At 52.5% G+C, this 17,272-nt stretch overlaps 1 protein-coding gene across 7 annotated transcripts; it reads right to left on the bottom strand.

The window, feature by feature from the left end:
- Positions 1–2,497: 2,497 nt before the first annotated feature.
- Positions 2,498–17,045, bottom strand: ITGB7 (integrin subunit beta 7). Of its 7 annotated transcripts, none has more exons than XM_058558138.1 (16): positions 16,765–17,045; positions 14,662–14,747; positions 11,165–11,368; positions 9,313–9,514; positions 9,049–9,219; positions 8,081–8,322; positions 7,541–7,699; positions 7,133–7,228; positions 6,885–6,974; positions 5,466–5,612; positions 4,896–5,089; positions 4,342–4,565; positions 3,881–4,100; positions 3,535–3,743; positions 3,042–3,202; positions 2,498–2,795 (listed from the first exon to the last, which is right to left on the bottom strand). In XM_058558138.1, exons 3-16 carry the CDS (start codon positions 11,363–11,365, stop codon positions 2,718–2,720), a joined length of 2,394 nt encoding a protein of 797 aa, XP_058414121.1. In that variant the 5' UTR covers positions 11,366–11,368; positions 14,662–14,747; positions 16,765–17,045; the 3' UTR covers positions 2,498–2,717. The 7 variants fall into 7 exon arrangements, with proteins under 7 accessions (XP_058414121.1, XP_058414122.1, XP_058414124.1 ...); XM_058558139.1 differs by having other exon boundaries at positions 14,662–14,744; positions 16,765–16,823; XM_058558141.1 differs by having other exon boundaries at positions 14,713–14,747; positions 16,765–16,797.
- Between the last annotated feature and the right edge of the window lie 227 nt (positions 17,046–17,272).

Genomic DNA, 17,272 nt, shown 5'->3' with positions numbered 1-17,272 from the left:
GGGGGGTGCTGCTGCAGAGAAAGGACTGAGGAGGAAACCTAACATAGGTTTTGTTCTTAACCATATTCTTTGCTCCTCTCTGCTCCAACACCACTACCCTATCCACCCCTAAAAAAGTGATCAGGGGTGTATGTGTGTGTGTGTGTGTGTGTGTGTGGTATGTGAGTGTTTGTGTTTGTATGCTTGGAGATGGCATATTATTGAGCCAAACCCTCCTCTGGCCCTCAACTTAGGGGAGGATGAGCATAAAACAGCCCCACCCCCCCACCCCAGCCCGACGGGTGCTTGAGGTCCCAGCGGGAGCTGGGGAACTCAGTTAAGGGGACTGGAGGGCTTTGTTTTGGAGGGTTTTTTTAGATTGATTCAGCAGGCTGGTGGTTAGGGCGTTTCTAACCCAAGCCAGGGCTTGTGAACATGAATTTTTTAAAGTGAAATAAAAAACCCTCTCTCTTCCTGCTAAGGAAAGGGTCCTATGGGAGGTTTTGGGGTTTGGTTGACCCCACTGTGGCCTGCTCTGACCTGTGGGGGTGAATAATCATGGAGACTGGGTGAACCTAACCAAGCCGTCAGTGGGGTTCTGAAATGGCAACCTCCAGGAAGTGTGATTCCATTTCCCAGGAAATGTAGGGAATAGCAGCAGACTCCTGGCTGTTACCTGTTCTCGAGGAGATGGTGGGGGGTCCTCCATACCTCTGAGGGGTGAGGATTTCAGGGAAGAGGAAGAGTTGTGGCACCCTTTAGACGTTCCCTGAGGGTATCAAGAGCCTTGGGGGAGATGCTGGGAGTGTGTTTGCCGCCTGTGCTCTTCCAGCTGTGTGCTGGCGCTCCCGCTTCAGGTGTTCCAGACCCTAGGCCTCCGTCCTTGGATCTGCCCTGTGGTCCCTGCAAGCAGAGCATCTTTCTGCGTGGGAGCCAGCCCCTTTCCTGTTAAAGGGCTCTGCTGGGGCTGGAATTTGTCTCTCATGCACCTCTGGGAATATATTCTGGGAAGGAGGATACATTTAGAAAACTCTGCCCTCCCAAGAGTGCTTTTGAAAATGGGAGGCCTCTCTCCCTGCCACTTGCAGCTAATCTGTTTAGGGTAGGGGTGTGTGTGGAGAGACTCACATGAGTGACCTATGCCCTTATGTGTGTGAGTGTGTGTTTAGGGCAGAATGTGCCCTGGCCCCCTGCAGGCCACAGCTTCCTGCCTGGATGAGTGGGAGAGGGGGAACTTCTGAGCATCTGTGCAAAGGGCCATCCCAGAACTGCCCCTGCCAAGGATCAGGTGTGGGGGAAACTCAGGAGCAGGTGGTTAGTTCAGTTGTCCATGTGCTGATGTTCTGGGGCTGTTGATGTGTGAGGAGAGAGGAGCAAAGAGGTGAAAGGAGTGACTTAGCGCCCAGAGGGCCCAGGAGCCCCCTTATACCCCAGGGAAACCACAGACTAAGACCGCTGCAGCGGCTCCTGGGCCCAACGCCCGCCCTCCTTTGCTGGGGTGGGGTTTAGCACTGGAAAGATGCCTCAGGTGTATTTGGAGTGAAGGGCAAGGGAGACAGGGCAGGCTCTCCGAGACCAGGAGGTGGAAATTGGGACCTGGGAAAGAGTAGGCCAGTTCTTGGGTGGCCAGCCCTGCCCTTCCCAGCTCCCCACGTCTCTTCCGTCCACCCCTAACAGCCTCTTGTCATCACTTAGCTACTGATTGTGCCCCATGGCTTGACAGTGGAGGGTTAAATGAGGCATGGAGTCCACCACAACTTGTAACCCTCTCCCCAGATGCTCTTTGCCTCTGCTGTGGCCCTGGGGCATTTATTCTTAACAATCCCTTTACCTTCCTCTCCACCCTCTTTTTTTTTTTTTTTTTTTAATATACTTATTTTGCTATTGGGGGAGGGGAATATCAAATGAACAAGATCACTTTTAAATGGTAGTTTTTATAAGATGTTATAAACTTGTTATCTTTTTACCATTAAAGTGCAGTGTATGTTCCTTCGTGATATATTTAGGATATTTAAATAAAAAGAAAATGGGGCTTTTCTACATACTATCTCCTCTTTGGGAAAAATCATTTGGGGAAGCTTTTTCACTGGGGCCAAAAGGGTTTTCCTTTTTTTCACCCCAATTATACCCACCCCACAACTCCCAGCACCCTATAAACCGCCATTTTAAAACTCCGCTTCTCCACAGAGAAGCCACAAGTAGAAGTAAAAACAGGGTACCGAAGTAAGAACATCGGTTCTGAGGAAGAGGGGGAAACGCGCGCAGCAGGCTAGAATGAGAGACACCAGCGATGCAGTGTTTCTCGAAGTGTGGTCTGAGTCCTGCATCAGAGTTAGCGGGGAGTCCGCGAGCCCAACCGGCTGCTTCCCGGGCAGCCGCCTCTCGACTTCCTGCACTTTCAAGTCTGAGAACCGCCCCCTGCCCTCAAGTGGCAGGAGGAATGAATGGGTGAGCTTGCCAGAGGCCCGGACTCCACAGCCTGCTTTGGCCTTGGGGTAGAGCAAAATGACAGCTGTGCTCCGAGGTAAGACTTTATTGTGTACGTGGGCGGGGTAACCCCCCCGCTCCCGCGAGGTAGGGACGCAGAGATGCAGCACGAGGCAGCCCTCTGTGGCGTCGCTCCGAGAATGAAGTGAGGTGACCGCTCCTCAGCACCGAGCAGTCCCCTGCCAGACCGCTACCCGATCGACCGCCCCCATCCCCCCGCGAGCGGAGCCCGGGTGAGCGTCCTTTCCGCTTCAGAGAGCGGGACTGTCTGCCTGGAAGCGGGGGTTGACGGTGGTTGTGACGGCGCTTTTGTAGAGAGGATTGTTGTCCTGGGGAAAGAGGTTGGAAGTGATGAGGAAAAGTCCAGGACTCCTCCTCTATCTGGTCTTAAGAAGCCCGCCTAGAACTGAGCAGGACCCCGGGAGCTGAGGGAATTAGCAGAGGGGCGGGGCGGAGGAGCACAGACCGGGGTGGGGGCCGGGCCGAGGGCGGGCGGCGAAGCAGAGAGCGGAGGACGCGCCCAGGACACGCCTGGAAGACCCAGTCTGGTGAGGCAAGAGGCGGGGTCTCCTCACCTGCTTCCAGTTGAGTTGCTGGCGCTCCTTCTCGAAGCGACGGTATTCTCGGCGGTCATAGATTTCCACCGAGAGCCGATAAGCCAGGACCAGCGCCAGTCCTACCGCCACGATGCCCCCTACGCAGCCCAGCACAATGGCCTGGGTGTGGTCTGCTCCCTCTATGGGGAAGAAACAACACAGACTTCTGGGGGCTGGGGCATAGGGACTGATCAACTGTCGCCCACAAGTATGTGCAGCCCCAGCCAGCTTGCCCAGCCCTGCCTGTCACTGAAAACGACGGGAACCCAGCAGGGTTATTCTTAGTGCCCAGAGCCTTAGCCTCCTCCACTTGGTCCATCACTTCCGCTTTTGCCTGGATTCACAGCTCTGCTTCAACGCCTAGCCTGGTTTCCCATTATCCTGACCTCCCCATCCCCAGAGTTCTGAGGCCCTACCCGTCAAATTTCCAGTGCTCTCTTTGACAATGTCTACAGCATCCCTGCCCACTTACTCTCTCGGGGTCTTACTCGCAGCACGACCCCACCTCCGACTTCATCCTCCACGAGGAAGAAGAACAGCTGGTTGTCCAGGGTCCTCTCTTTGCACCAGCCATCATCCAGGACAGGGGCCAAAGCCAGAGTCACGTTGGCATGGGCACAAGCCACGCTGCAATTGGTGGCCAGGAGACCAGTCCCAAAGGCCCCACACTCTGCACAGTCCCTGTTCAGTGGACACCAGTAAGTTAGCGGCTGGGCAGCTGTCACCCACACCACATGCAGGAAAGAGCAGGCAGGTGGGAGCGGCTTGGGGAGCCCTGCTGTGCCCCTGTTCCCAAGATGCAAGACCTGGGGCCTCACCTGTGTCTCTCGCATGGTGTCTTGCAGCCTGGGCACTGGTCACATAGGGCACCATAGTAGCCGTCCAAGCACTGGCAGCGGTTGCATTTGCAGTGTCCATGCCCACTGCAGAGCCCTCCCTCGGGACTGACACAGCTGTCCGTGTCCCCACTGCATTCACACGCTCTGCCTGTGCGGTTGGCGTGACAGTGACACACTCCACATTGGCAGCGGCCAAAGCCTGGGGTAGAGCCATGCACAGAATGACAACCATACTCCCCACACACAGTTGGACATCACAGGCCGCCTAGAGCCGACCTGCTCCTGTGCATCCAATTCCCTCTCAAGTGTTTCAGACACATCCTCCAACTGCTACACAAGGATCTTTGATACTTGCTCTTAGTGCCATGACGTTCCCAGAACCCAAATACCCTTGGGAAAGCCGCTCTGACCCCACCCCTCTCCTGACAGTCCCCAGGTACCTCCACAGAGGATGCCCTCATGACGCTCACAGCTGGCGTCATCACACTCGCACAGGCGCCCGGAGCTCCGTCCACTGCAGCTGCAGCGTCCACACTGGCACCGGCCCTTCCCACTGCACAGAGGCCCTGTCCCATTGGGGGCCCGGCACCCAGATTCCAGGTCTGGGGAGGACAGCTCAGCCTCAGAGCACTCACAGAGCCGACCCAGGCGGCCAGGGGCACAGCTGGGAGGGGAGGGCAGGGAAGAGAAAGGTGGGTCAGGGAGTTGCACCATCCCTTGACCTGTCTTTCCCAGGATCCTCAAAACCCAAGATCTTGCAAGAGTGGAGAGAGAGGAGTGGCTGAAGGGATGCTGGAGTGTAGTGGAGCACCAGGCAGTAGAAGAGCTGAGGGAGTTCTGGTGGAGGGGAGGGAAGCTTCAGGAGATGAAATTCAGGGTGGAGTCTTGGATGTCTAGAGACTCCAGCGGGCAGATGGAAGGCAAAGGAGGAGGACTACAAGGGCTTGTCATCTGTGGGGAGCCACACGGGGGGAAGGGAAGAGGAGGCCCTTACCTGCACACCCCGCATTGTAGCTGCCCCTGGCCGTCGCTGCAGTGGGGAGCGTGGAGCTGTGTGTCATTGCAGTTACAATCACACAGCGTGTGCAGCTCCACAATCAGCTCCTCTGAGAAGCCAAGGGCCCGGAACCTCAGAAGATGGGGCTCTGGGAGGCAGTGCGTAGCTTGGAGAGTAACCAAAAAATTCACCTGAGGACAGGGTGGGCAGAAATCAGACTGAGATCATGCTCATGGGCACACACACACACACCCCCCAAACCCACCAATCATCCACATGGGCATGCATGCACACACACACACACACACACACACAGGCACCCCAAACCCACCAATCATCCAGAACCCTACTCCCTAGTAAATTGAGGGATGGGGTCATGCTAACACCCATCTCCTGGAAACACACTCGAGGAAGCCACTCATTAAGCCCCTTCAGAAAGGATAGATGCAGGGCTACCCCGTGCTTTTGGCTTGTTCTCTGTGCCTGCCCCCCATCTTTTCCTGCCTGCTTCAGTTTTTCCCTCCCACCCCCACTTCCTTCCTTCTGCCTATCTTGGCTGGCTCTCACCGTCTGGTTGATTCGGACGTTGTTGCATTGGCCCCGGTCTCCAGCCTCACCCTCCCTCTTCTCAGAACCCCCACACTGAGATTCATAAGAGATGTGGACCCCAGGAGGGAGTGGAGAGTGTTCGAGGGTCACAGTGGATGACAGGCTCTGTGAGAAGAAAGGGAGGGAGTAACCACATGAGTAACCTCATGCCGTTCCAAAGTCTGCCAGAACACTGCCATCAGCCCACCTTGGGCTCCTTTCATTCTGCACCCTGCCATCAGCCCACCTTGGGCTCCTTTCATTCTGCCCAGTCAGGAGGCATTTCCAGAGGAAGGCCCTGTGAGAAACCTGAGTGAAGTACACGGGACCCAGAGGCCTCTCACACAGCATTTCAATGCAGCTGTGGAGAGCGAGGGCCTACTGGGGGGTCAGGGCTGGCCAGGCACCGTAAATGTGCAGTAACTGTTTTTCAAACTCCAAATCAGGACACACAACCTGTGTGCATACACGGTCTAAAGGGCAGATTCTTTACATTGAGTTTGTCCTGGGAAATTTGATACTGTCTCAAATTTTCTCAACATGGGTTTAGGACATGGTCCTTGTCATCAAGAAGCCTACAGTCTAGAGCCAGCCCTGATGGCCTAGCAGTTAAAGTTCAGTGAGCTCTGCTGCAGCTGCCTAGGTTCGGTTCCCGGGCGCAGAACCACACCACTCATCTGTCAGTAGCCATGCTTTGGCCGCAGCTCACATAGAACTAGAAGGACTTACAACTAGAATATACACCTATGTACTGGGGCTTCGGAGGAAAAAAAAAAAAAAGCCTACAGTCTAGTTGCAGAGAAAAGATCTAAACCCAAGAAACACTGAAGAATTTTTGTGGTTCCTTCTACCTGTAAAATTCTACGGTTCCTGTGAAGAATATCTCTGAATTGTTTGTAAGCTCAGTGAGAGCAGGCTCCAGATGTCACATTCTTTATGGACAGACTGACTGGGGGACAAATGCCAGCCCTTCCATCTGTTACCTGTGTGACCTTGGGCAAGTCACTTAGCCTCCTTGTGTGTGTATCCCCGTCTATAAAATAGGAATGATAATGGTTACCAAGCCGGGGTTTTAGGGGGTTAAATGAGAGAGCAAACAGTATGTGCACTTAGGACAGTGCACGGCATGAGGTGAAAGCTCAATGAATTTACTTTCCCTCCTTGCCCGGAGCAGGGCTCCATGCTCCGCACATATCAGACACTTAAGATTTGTGAATGTAAGATGGAGTGAGTGAATGGGCTATTAACAACAGCCATATGCAAACTATAGGTAGGAGCTGTGGAATATCACACCAAAAAGTGATCATTCCCTCTTAGTTCTGCCACCCCACCTGGGGGCCCTTTTCCACCTTTCCCCAGCGCCCACCCTCACCATTCCCCCCCACCCTGGCCCCTCACATTATATGCCTCCATGATAAGCTGCACCACGTTGCTGGAGTCCTCGCTCAACTCTCCCACTGCGGACTTAGGAATCAGCTTACTCAGCTCCTGAGTTATGAGGAGTTGAAGGAAATGGTGGGTCACAGCTCTAGGGAAATGGGCTTCTGGGGGTCTGGAAGGAGGGCATATGGGCAGAGGAGAATGAGTCCTTGAGGGAACTGAGAAAGGCACGGGGTGGGAGAATCTGGCGTTCAGACAGCTCTCACCTGGTAGACAGGCAGTGTGGTGCTGGTGACAGCAAAGATGGGCTGGATGTTTGCTGCAGAGAGGGCCTGAGCCACCTGACCCACCGAGGGGTAGTCCTGGGGCAGGGAGAAAAGGTGAGGACCACAGGTCCCCCCACAACAGGCAAGGTGCCCTCCGCCCGGGAAATCCAAGAACCAGGGTTCTACCAGCTAGAGGAGCCCTGGAGGCTTGGTAAGGAGGAGGGAGGGACTCGGGAGTGGGGTGACACAGGTTTCTGCCTGAATAGCAGGGGACATGGAGAGGAGGAACTGCTGGGGAAGATGACAGGGTGGCCCCCAGTAAGGAGAATGAGGCTTGGAGGTGGGGGTCCTGGGAGGAGAGAAGGTGTGGCTCAGATAGGGAGGGGCAGGGTGAGGGTGGAGACTCACGAACTCAGGGCTGCGACTGTAGAGGCCATTGCTGTCCAAGTGGCAGTGCCCATCGCTGGGCATGAAAATGCCACCCAACTTCCCATCTCCAGCTGTGTGGAATGTGTCATCGGAAGTGAACACCAGCAGCCGGGACACATTTCTCCAGCCAATCTGCTCCTGGGGTGGGGTGGGGGTAGGCTGTGCACCTGGGCATGGCCCTTGAGCCACCCCAGCCAGCGCTATGAGCCAAGGATTTGGCCAGCCTCATTCTGAGTCAGTTTGTCCATCCCCCTGCCTCCAGCTCCCTGCTCCTCCCCAGCCCCCAATACAGGGGGCTAGCCTCCGCTGCTAGCGGAGGCCTGCCTGTGAATTAGAAAAACATGCTTCTTCCTCAAGATATTTCACTCCAATCCACCAGGAAATTGTCAAAATAAATATGCAAACTACAGTGACTATGACAGGACCGGCACACCCTAGAACTGTGTGCTGCCCAACCACAGATGGCAGTCCTGGCCTCAAACAGTCCTTCAGACCCGGATCCCTGCCCTGCCTCCTCACCTGGCAGAGTGCAGCCTGCAGAATGGCGTCGAAGCCACCTTCCGGCGAGTCCAGGTTGCCGGACACGCTCTGGCGCCCCACCTCCCGCTCAAAGGCCTCAGCGTCCCCCGTCAGGGGCAGCACGTGGTGAAAGCTGAAGGGCGGCTGGCAGCGCTCCAGCCGACTGGGGCAGGGGTGACGAAGCTTGGAGGGCACTGTGCTCACAAAGGGCAGCACCGTTTTGTCCACGAAGGAGCCAAAGCCTGGGAGGGGGGAGGCATGGAGCCTGTACCAGAAGTCACTGGACAGCAGCAGAATGGAGGGGCCACTGCTGAGGACTCAGAAAGGAGGAGACCATGGGAAGTGAGGAGTGGAGAGGACAGTGGTAGAGCAGGTAATGGGAGTGGTGCTCCTAGAGGGCAGGGACCCAGTACCTGGCAGGAGCAAAGGGGTGAGAACACAGCTCAGAGAACAGTGAGGTGGAGGAGATTAAGAGGACACAATGGGAGTCAGGCAGGTTTCCTGAAGGCTAAGGAAGAAGACAAGGGTGTAGGGTGTAGTAGCAGCATGAGGCAAAGGAGAGGATCTTGAACAGGACAGAAATGAGCGCAGACTGTGCAGCCAGGGACAGTGGCATTTAGGCCTTGTCCAAGAGACACAGGGCTGGGACAGTGGCATCAGGGCAGTATCCGGGTGGTAGGTCCAGGTTACTGTCTGACCCCTGGGCGCTGTCTGAACAGTCTCTCCAGACTCTGGGCCTCAGTTACCCCTCCTATAAAATGAGTGGTCCTAGTGGACCATCTCTTAAGTCCCCTCCAGCTGACCTAGAAGATGGATGTCTTTGGGGAAGATGTCAAGACCCGTGGGCTGTTAAAAACTGGGAGAGGGCAGCTGAGGCCCTTGTGTGTCCAGGACGCTGGCAGAGGCTAAGGCGGCGGTTGAAGTTAGAAGCAGAGAGCCGGCAGGGTGCGGGTCAGCGCTCCGCTCACCGATGCGCACAGAACGGGTGACCTCCTGCAGCCGCACCAGCAGGGCGTGCCCGAGCTGGCGCACGCGCTCCAGGTCGTCCTTCATGGAGTAGCTCAGGTCCATAAGGTAGTACAGGTCCACAGGGTATCCCTCGGCCCGGAGGAAGCGGACCCGGAGCTGCTGGGGCTCCCCTGGAGGGGTGGGAGGTGGCAGACGTGGGTGAGCGGGGCGCATCCGAATCCCATCCCGGCCCTCCGCCCCGGCCCCGCCGCCCTCCAACTCACCGGGCCGCAGCGTGACTCGGACCCGCTGCGGCGCCAGCTGGGTTGCCCCGTCGCCGCGGGCGCCCTGGCTGAGCGGCTCGTCCTGCAGCACCTCCTGCCAGCCGCGGGGCTCCTCCAGCTCCCACGGTGGGCAGCCCCGAGCCAGCAGCTCCTCCCGCCGGGCGCATCGCCGCGCCTCCGCCTCCCCCCCCGCGGTGAAGTTCTGCGCGGCAAGGGGAGGCCCGTCGGGACCCTCGTCTCTAAGGACCTCCCAGCCCTGCTCCCAAAACCACACTGCAATCGCGGCCCCTTCCAATCCCTCCCTTCTCAGTCAGCTCCCTGAGCCCCGCTGATTCCCTCCCATCCCCTTCCTGCCGCGGCTACCCTTGAACTCCCGTCATCTCTTCCTTGTCAGAGCCCACTTCCTATAGCACCCCTCCTCCTCCTCCTATCTCGACTCCCCCCTTTCTCCAGCCACCCACCCATCCCCTCCCCCTAGGGCCGCAGACTTCCTGTTGAGATCTCAGGGACCTGACTACCACAAAAAAAAGGAGATGCCTGGCCTACTAGTCCAACCTCCCCTGCACGCTCAGGCCGAAATGGGAAGGGGGTCAGGCTAAGACCGACAGTTCCCCTGGAAGGGGAAGGATAGGGACAGAAGAGGAGCCCCCTCCCCGCAGTGTGTCTGGTACCCCTGAGACTGGCTAGGAAGCCGCAGGGGAAGGAAATGGTTAGAGCGGCTTCTCAGCTGGCCCGGTGCCACCCTCTGGTCTGGAGATTGGAGGCGACACACACGCCCCACTGCCCTGAGAGCTCCCGCCTGGCACCTCTGCTCTTGCCTCCCACTTTCACTATGTGCCTTTCTTCACCCCTTAAGCCTCTGTAGCTCTGCCTCCTCTGAGTTTGCCCTCATCTCTTATCTCATCTAACTTTCCATCTTCCTGTGAGAGGGGCAGTTCTGCCCCCGCAGCCAACTGGGGCATCCCTCATGTTCTGCCCCTCCTGGGCCCTGTCTCTTTAGGGCATAAACAAAGAACAGCCTTGTTTGACCAACCAGGGAGACACCCACCCCCTTAGCGTCCTTCTTGGCCACTTAGGTAGCTTAAGCCTTTCCCCCAAAGCCCACAGGCTTCCAACTCCTTCGCTTCTGTCCTCCAGTCACAGGCTGCTACCTAGGAAGATAACAAGCCCAGCCCAACAAAGACTCAGACACCCGATCACACACTTCCTGCTATGGGCTAACCCTCACTATGATGGTATCTGGAGATGGGGCCTTTGGGAAGAAATTAGCGTTAAATGAGGTCATGAGGGTAGAACTGTCATGAGGGGACTAGTGCCCTTATAAGAAGAGACACCAGAGAGCTTGTCTGCAGCCCATCTGCAAGGCAAGGAGAGAGTTCTCACCAGGAACCTAATCAGCTGGCACCTTGATCTTGAACTTCCCAGCCTCCAGAACTGTGAGAAATAAATTCCTGTTGCTTAATCCACCCAGTCTATGGTATTTTGTTACGGCAGTCCAAGCTGACAGATGTACATTCTCACATGTGTATATGCACAACAGGTCCCTCTACCTATACACAAGCATAAGTTCCAACAAGAACATACTTCCTCCAAATTCATGGTCACAAGTCTTCTCCATTATACACAAATTCACAGATACAGACATAATGTACACACGCAGGAACCTTGCATGCATGTGTATGCACACATACACACACAATCACACACAGGAGTCCTATGTGCACAAACTCAGTCACACACAGAACTGCAGAGTGCACCCAGAAAATCACGCATGTGCCCACACAATCAGACACATATACCCAGGCTGCACACACACATACACATGGGTCAAAGGCCACAGGCACATCTTTACCAGTTGCTTGCACCATGCACAGGTTGGGTGTGAGAGGATGCACTTCTGGCAGGAGGGGGCTGGCTGGCAGGACTCTGGCAGGGGCAGATCAGGATCTCCCCATTCTGTGGCCTCCCCTGGGGATGAGAGCTTGGGGTCCAACTCACTCTCCCCTCCACTCAGGGCCAGCAGGAAAACAAGGACCATTGACAAAGCCATCATTGTCTGTAATGGGATATAAAAGGAGATAAGTGGGTCCTCAGGGAGGACCCCCAGGCTCTCCGTCCTCTAAACTTAGCCTGTGGTTGTCACTCTCAAAACTTTACCCCAACTGTTTGTCTCCTGTCATAGTTTCACTTCTCCCTGTGGAGTCAGCAGTTTCTTCAAAATGGCGGGAAGGGGCAAGTACCAGGCTGGGGTAGGGGCTCTCAGCAAAGACCCATCCCTCCTTTGTGCAGACTTCACAAGGCCAGGATGGGCAAAATGGCCTCACCAAGAGCCTGGGGACTGGGCCAGGAGGCACTAAGATCTACACCCAGGTCTGTTCACCAAGATTCCAAACCATAGTGGAAATAGAACCAGACAGAAAATGGACAAGGTTCTGGTCTGCCTCAGTCACTCACTTGCTGTGGGGCAAGTCAGACGTTCTCTCTAGGCCTTAGTTTCCACATCTGTAAAGTGAGGGAGGTGAATAAATAATCTGACAGCTCTTGCTCTTCCATAATCTTGGATTCTAAATAAGGGAAGAGGGTCGAGGGCTCTAAATAAGGGAAGAAAGGGAGTAGGAATAAGAGGAAAGAAAGCTAGAGAAGATGAGGGGGTGTGTGAAGGAGGGAGGGAAGGGTAACTGTACTTGATTGACATGGTAGCAAGAGGAATAAAGATTAGACCATAAGAAGAACTTTCTAAAGGTCTAGGATAATGAAGGAAGGCAGACCAGGGATGGTAAAGATTTCTCTTTCTTATACTTTGCACAAAGGGGATCTAAATTGGAGAAAGGGCCTGAAGGCCCTTGGAATGACCTCTAGGAAAGACCAGGCAAATTTCTGATATTGTTTTGCTGAGGAACATTCACCTGAGCTAACATCTGTTGCCAATCTTCCTCTTTTTTTTGTATGTGAGCCACTGCCACAGCATGGCCACTGACAGAGGAGTGGTGTAGGTCAGTGCCCAGGAACCGAACCCGGGCTGCCGAAGCAGAGCTCACTGAACTTAACCACTAGGCCACGAGGCTGGCCCAAATTTCTGACTTTTTAAAAATTTATTAATTAAAAATTTGAATAGGCAATCCATTATCATGCTTCAAAAATTACAAAGTTAAATCCCAATGGCCTCTTTTACAGAAATAGAAAAGCTGTTTCTAAAATTCATAGAGAATTGCATGAACAACCAAAACAATCTTGAAAAAGAAGAACAAAGTTGGAGGAACTTACACTTCTCGCTTTCAAAACTTACTACAAAGCTACAGTAATCAAGACAGTGTGGGACTGGCATAAGGATAGGCATATAGATCAACGGAAGAGAATTGAGAGTCCAGAAATAAATCCATCCATTTCTGGCTAATTGATTTTCGCCAAACTATTCAATGGGGAAAGAATAGTCTTCAACAACTGGTGCTGGGGCCGGCCCCGTGGCTTAGCGGTTAAGTGCGCACGCTCCGCTACTGGCGGCCCGGGTTCGGATCCCGGGCGCGCACCAACGCACCGCTTCTCCGGCCATGCTGAGGTGGCGTCCCACATACAGCAACTAGAAGGATGTGCCACTATGACATACAACTATCTACTGGGGCTTTGAGGGAAAAAAGGAGAAGGATTAGCAATAGATGTTAGCTCAGAGCTGGTCTTCCTCAGCAAAAAGAGGAGGATTAGCGTGTTGTTAGCTCAGGGCTGATCTTCCTCAGGAAAAAAAAAAAAACACTGGTGCTGGGATGACTGGATATCCACATGTAGAAGAATAAAGTTGGACTCCTACCTCACAACGTATACAAAAATTAACTGAAAATGGATCAAAGACCTAAATACAAGTGATTAAAGTATAAACTCTTAGAAGAGATATAGGGGTAAATCTTCATGATCTTGGACTTGACAATGGATTCCTAGCTATGATATCAAAAGCACAAACAACAAAAGAAAAAATAGATAAATTGGACTTCATCAAAGTTTAAAACTTTTGTGCATCAAAAGGCACTATCGAGGGAGTGAAAAGACAGGCCACAGAATGGGAGACAAAATTTGCAAATCATATAACTGGTAAATATCCAGAATATATAAAGAACCCTTACAACTCAAAACAAAAAGACAAACAACCCAATTTTTAAATGGGCAAAGGACTTAAATACACATTTCTTTGAAGAAGATGGACAAATGGCCAACAAGCACATAAAAAGATGCTCAACACCGTTAGTCATTGGGAAATGCAAATCAAAACCATAATGAGGGACCAGCCTGCTGGCATAGTGGTTAAGTTCACACACTCTGCTGCAGCAGCCCAGGGTTCACAGGTTCCGATCTCAGGTGCAGACATACACACCACTCATCAACCCGTGCTCTGGTGGCATCACACATACAAAATAGAGGAAGATTGGCACAGCTGTTAGCTCAGGGCCAAACTTCCTCACCAAAAAAAAAAGAAAACCCGTAATGAGATACCACTTCACACTCACTAGCATGGCTATAATCAACAAAATGGAAAATAAGTATTAATGAAGATATGGAGAAAATGGAACCCTCACACTTTGCTCGTGAGAGTGTAAAATGGTACAACCACTGTGGAAAACAGTTTGACGATCCCTCAATAAGTTAAAACAGAATTACCCTATGACCTGGCAATTCCACTCTAAATCTATCCCTAAAAGAGCAGGTGTTCAACCAAAAACTTGTACACAAATGTTCATAGCAGTACTACTTGCAATAGCTAAAAGGTAGAAACAACCCAAATGTCCATCAACTAATGAAAGGGTAAACAAAATGTAGTATATCCATACAATGAAATATTACTTGGCGATAACAAGGAATGAAGTACTGATACATGCAACAATATTGATGAACCTTGAAAACATTATGCTAAGTGAACAAAACTAGTCACAAAAGACCACGTATTGTATGATTCTATTTATATGAAATAGCCTGACTAGACAAATACATAGAGACAGAAAGTAGATTAGTGGTTGCCAGGGGTTGGGGAGGAGAGGAAGATGGGGAGTAACTGGGACAGTTTCTTTTTGGGGGTGAAGAAAAAGTTCTGGAAATAGATAGTGCTTATGGTTGCACAACATTGTGAATGTACTTAATGCCGCTGAATTGTACGATTAAAATGATAAATTTTATGTGTATTTTACCACAATAAAAAAAATCAAAAAGTTAAATAAGATAGTGAAAAATCTCCCACTCTTATCCCTATCCACCCCAATTTCCACACCTACTCCAAATAAATAACCATCATTGATTATTATCATTTGTTGCTTATAATCTTTCTAGAGATTGTTTTATGCATATACAAACTAATATAAATATACATACTCTTCAAATGGTAGAATCAAATGGTAGAATACACACAGTTTTGCATCTTACTTTTTTTCTTTTAACTTCTTTTCTTGGAGCTCCTGCTAACCAAGAAAATAAAGAACTTCATTGTTCATTTTTATAGCCATATAGATTTCCATTGCATGGATATATCATATTGTAGTTAAATCTCTTATGATGGGGATTGAAATTGTTTCCAATTGTTCACTAGTACAAATAACGCTGCAATGAAAATTCGTGTCTTTATGTGTGTGCACATAAATTTCACAGGTGTGCAAGTGAATCTGTAGGATAAATCCACGGAAGAGGGGTTGTAGGGTCAATAAACAGGTACTATTCGTAATATCGGCGAGTATTACCAACATAACCTCCTTAGGGACTGTGCCAGTGTACATCCCCATGAGCAGTGTATGAGAAAGGCCAGCTTGGGCCGGCCTGGTGGCTTAGCGGTTAAGTGTGCACGCTCCGCTGCTAGCGGCCCGGGTTTGGATCCCAGGCGCACACCGGCGCACCGCTTCTCCGGCCATGCTGAGGCCGCATCCCACATACAGCAACTGGAAGGCTGTGCAACTATGACATGCAACTATCTACTGGGGCTTTGGGGGAAAAAAAATAATAATAAATAAATAGATAAAAGAAAGGCCACTAACTCCTTGCTGAGAAGCATCTGCATCCTCCTCAGGCGGGGTCTAGACTCAGATCCAGATGCTCTGCACGGAGTGTGGGGAAGGGGTGGTGTTGACTGCCCCCACCTTGCTCCCCAACACCTGTGACCTCGGGCATAGTGTATATATAACGGAGCCTCCGCCCTCCTGTGAGAGGCCGGCCCAGGGCTCAGCCTCAGTGTAACCTCAGCCCTGCTTGCTTTGCACGCCTGTGGTCGGGGAGGCCGGAGATGCTGCAGTACAGAGCCCAGTTTTGACTCATCTCTCATAGGTGGGGCCCCCATGCCACACTGGTTCCCCAGGATAGGACATACCCGGAGACCTCAAGCCCCACTCACTCCCCCATCCGAAGGGGGCCTTGGGACTCCCTGGACAGCCCTCTGCAATCCCCTTCTCCCAATTGTCTCCTCTTCTCCCCTCCTTGGGGATACATGACCTGCCACCTGCTTCTCTCTATCTGTCTCTGTCTCTCTCTTCTTCCTATTCAAAAATTGGATTGCATCTCTCTGCTGCTCTTTTCTTCTCACTTCTTCACAGTTCTTTGTTTTACTTCCTTTTTCCGTCTGATCCTAACCATAGAATGGCAGAATCTTCTACTTCAACCTCCTCTTTTTACAAATGGAAACCTGAATCCCAGAGTGGTGAGTGACTTGCCCAAGGTCACAGTGAACTAGAGGCAGAGCAAGGGTTGAGACAGGCCAGGCCCTTGGCCTGTTTGCTGCTTTCTTCCCCTCCAACCCAGGCACCAACATCATGGAAAGCTGTGCCTTCTCCCCACTGGGGCTCTACCTAATCCTCTTTCTCTTTCCTTGAGGGACTTCCTCAGTCTTCCCTTCTCTCCCTCTGTGGTTGTCCCATTTTCCTGGACTCAATTCTGACTCCAATACACACCCTATTACCCCCTCAGCAGCGGAGAAACAGAGCATCTTTCCAGCCCATCCAAATCGCCCAAGTCAAGCGGAACCCTCTCCTGCCCACTCAGAGTCACAGGGAGGGAACAGAACTGAGCCAGGAGTGTGGGATCTGTGCCCAAGGTGCCAAATGGGAGGAGGTCTGAGCTGAGCACAAGGCTAGGCAGCTGGGATGGCAGCTGGGGAGTAATATTGGGAGAACCCTACCTGACGTGATCCTTGGCACATGGCAGGCACCCCGGTGGTAGCACTCGTACATCCCCCACCTCCTTTGCCTCCCTCCAGCCCTACCCTTGAGAAATTGATGCCAGAGAGATAGGTGGTGGAGGGAGAGCTTGTGAAACTGGAGGAGGGAACAGGGACAAGAGCACTTTGGGATGCAGAAAGAAGTTCAGAACCTTTTTCAAGTCTCAACTGAACCCTGAGTGTCTTCAGATCAGAGCCCTCTTCCTGGGAGGTTGGGACCAGGTGCGGCCTGGGCTAGTAAGGAGAGAAGGCAGAAGGGCCGGTGCCCTGGTACTCACAGGTGCGTGCAAAGCAGCCCTTCCTCCGGAGGCAGCGGCAGGCTTTGTGTACTGATCTGGGAGGCTACAGAGGAGGAAGTGACACGCCCCAGGGTGGGGGAGACTTGGGGGTGGTGGGGGTGACTGATCTAGGAAAGTGGAGCAGACAGGGGTGGAACTGGGCCAAGGCAGTTGATGCCACAGGGGTCTGGAAGCGGGAAGTTCATCTATTGAGCACATATTATGTGCTGGATGTTTCATGATGTGGTAATTAATCCTCATAACAACCTCATGACATAGTTGTTAATATCCCCCCAGCCCCCTAAATTTATAGATGTAGGGGCTTAGAGGTAAGGTGGATATTGAGGCTTAGAGGTAAGAAGTAAAGAACCTTGCCCAAGGTCACAAAGCTAGCAACTGGCTGGTCTGGGATTTAAATCCAGGTCAATCTGCCTCCCAAATTGATGATCTCTCCACTTCCTTATATGGAAATGTGATAAAGGGGCCGGTCCTGTGGTGTAGTGGTTAA

The sequence above is a fragment of the Diceros bicornis genome, chromosome 17 (genome assembly GCF_020826845.1).
Source record: "Diceros bicornis minor isolate mBicDic1 chromosome 17, mDicBic1.mat.cur, whole genome shotgun sequence".
Taxonomy (NCBI): Eukaryota; Metazoa; Chordata; class Mammalia; order Perissodactyla; family Rhinocerotidae; genus Diceros; species Diceros bicornis.
Note: the sequence above shows the minus strand (reverse complement) of the source record. Positions and strands in the feature narration are given on the sequence as shown.

Excerpts from the sequence above, each read along its gene's own strand:
- ITGB7 (XM_058558137.1), bottom strand. The coding sequence starts at position 17,025 with ATGAGGATTAATTACCACATCATGAAACATCCAGCACATAATATGTGC. Across the intron at positions 6,975-7,132 it reads CCACACTGCCTGTCTACCAG|GAGCTGAGTAAGCTGATTCC; the intron begins GTGAGAGCTGTC and ends CTCATAACTCAG. Across the intron at positions 2,796-3,041 it reads AGCAACTCAACTGGAAGCAG|GACAACAATCCTCTCTACAA; the intron begins GTGAGGAGACCC and ends CTCTTTCCCCAG.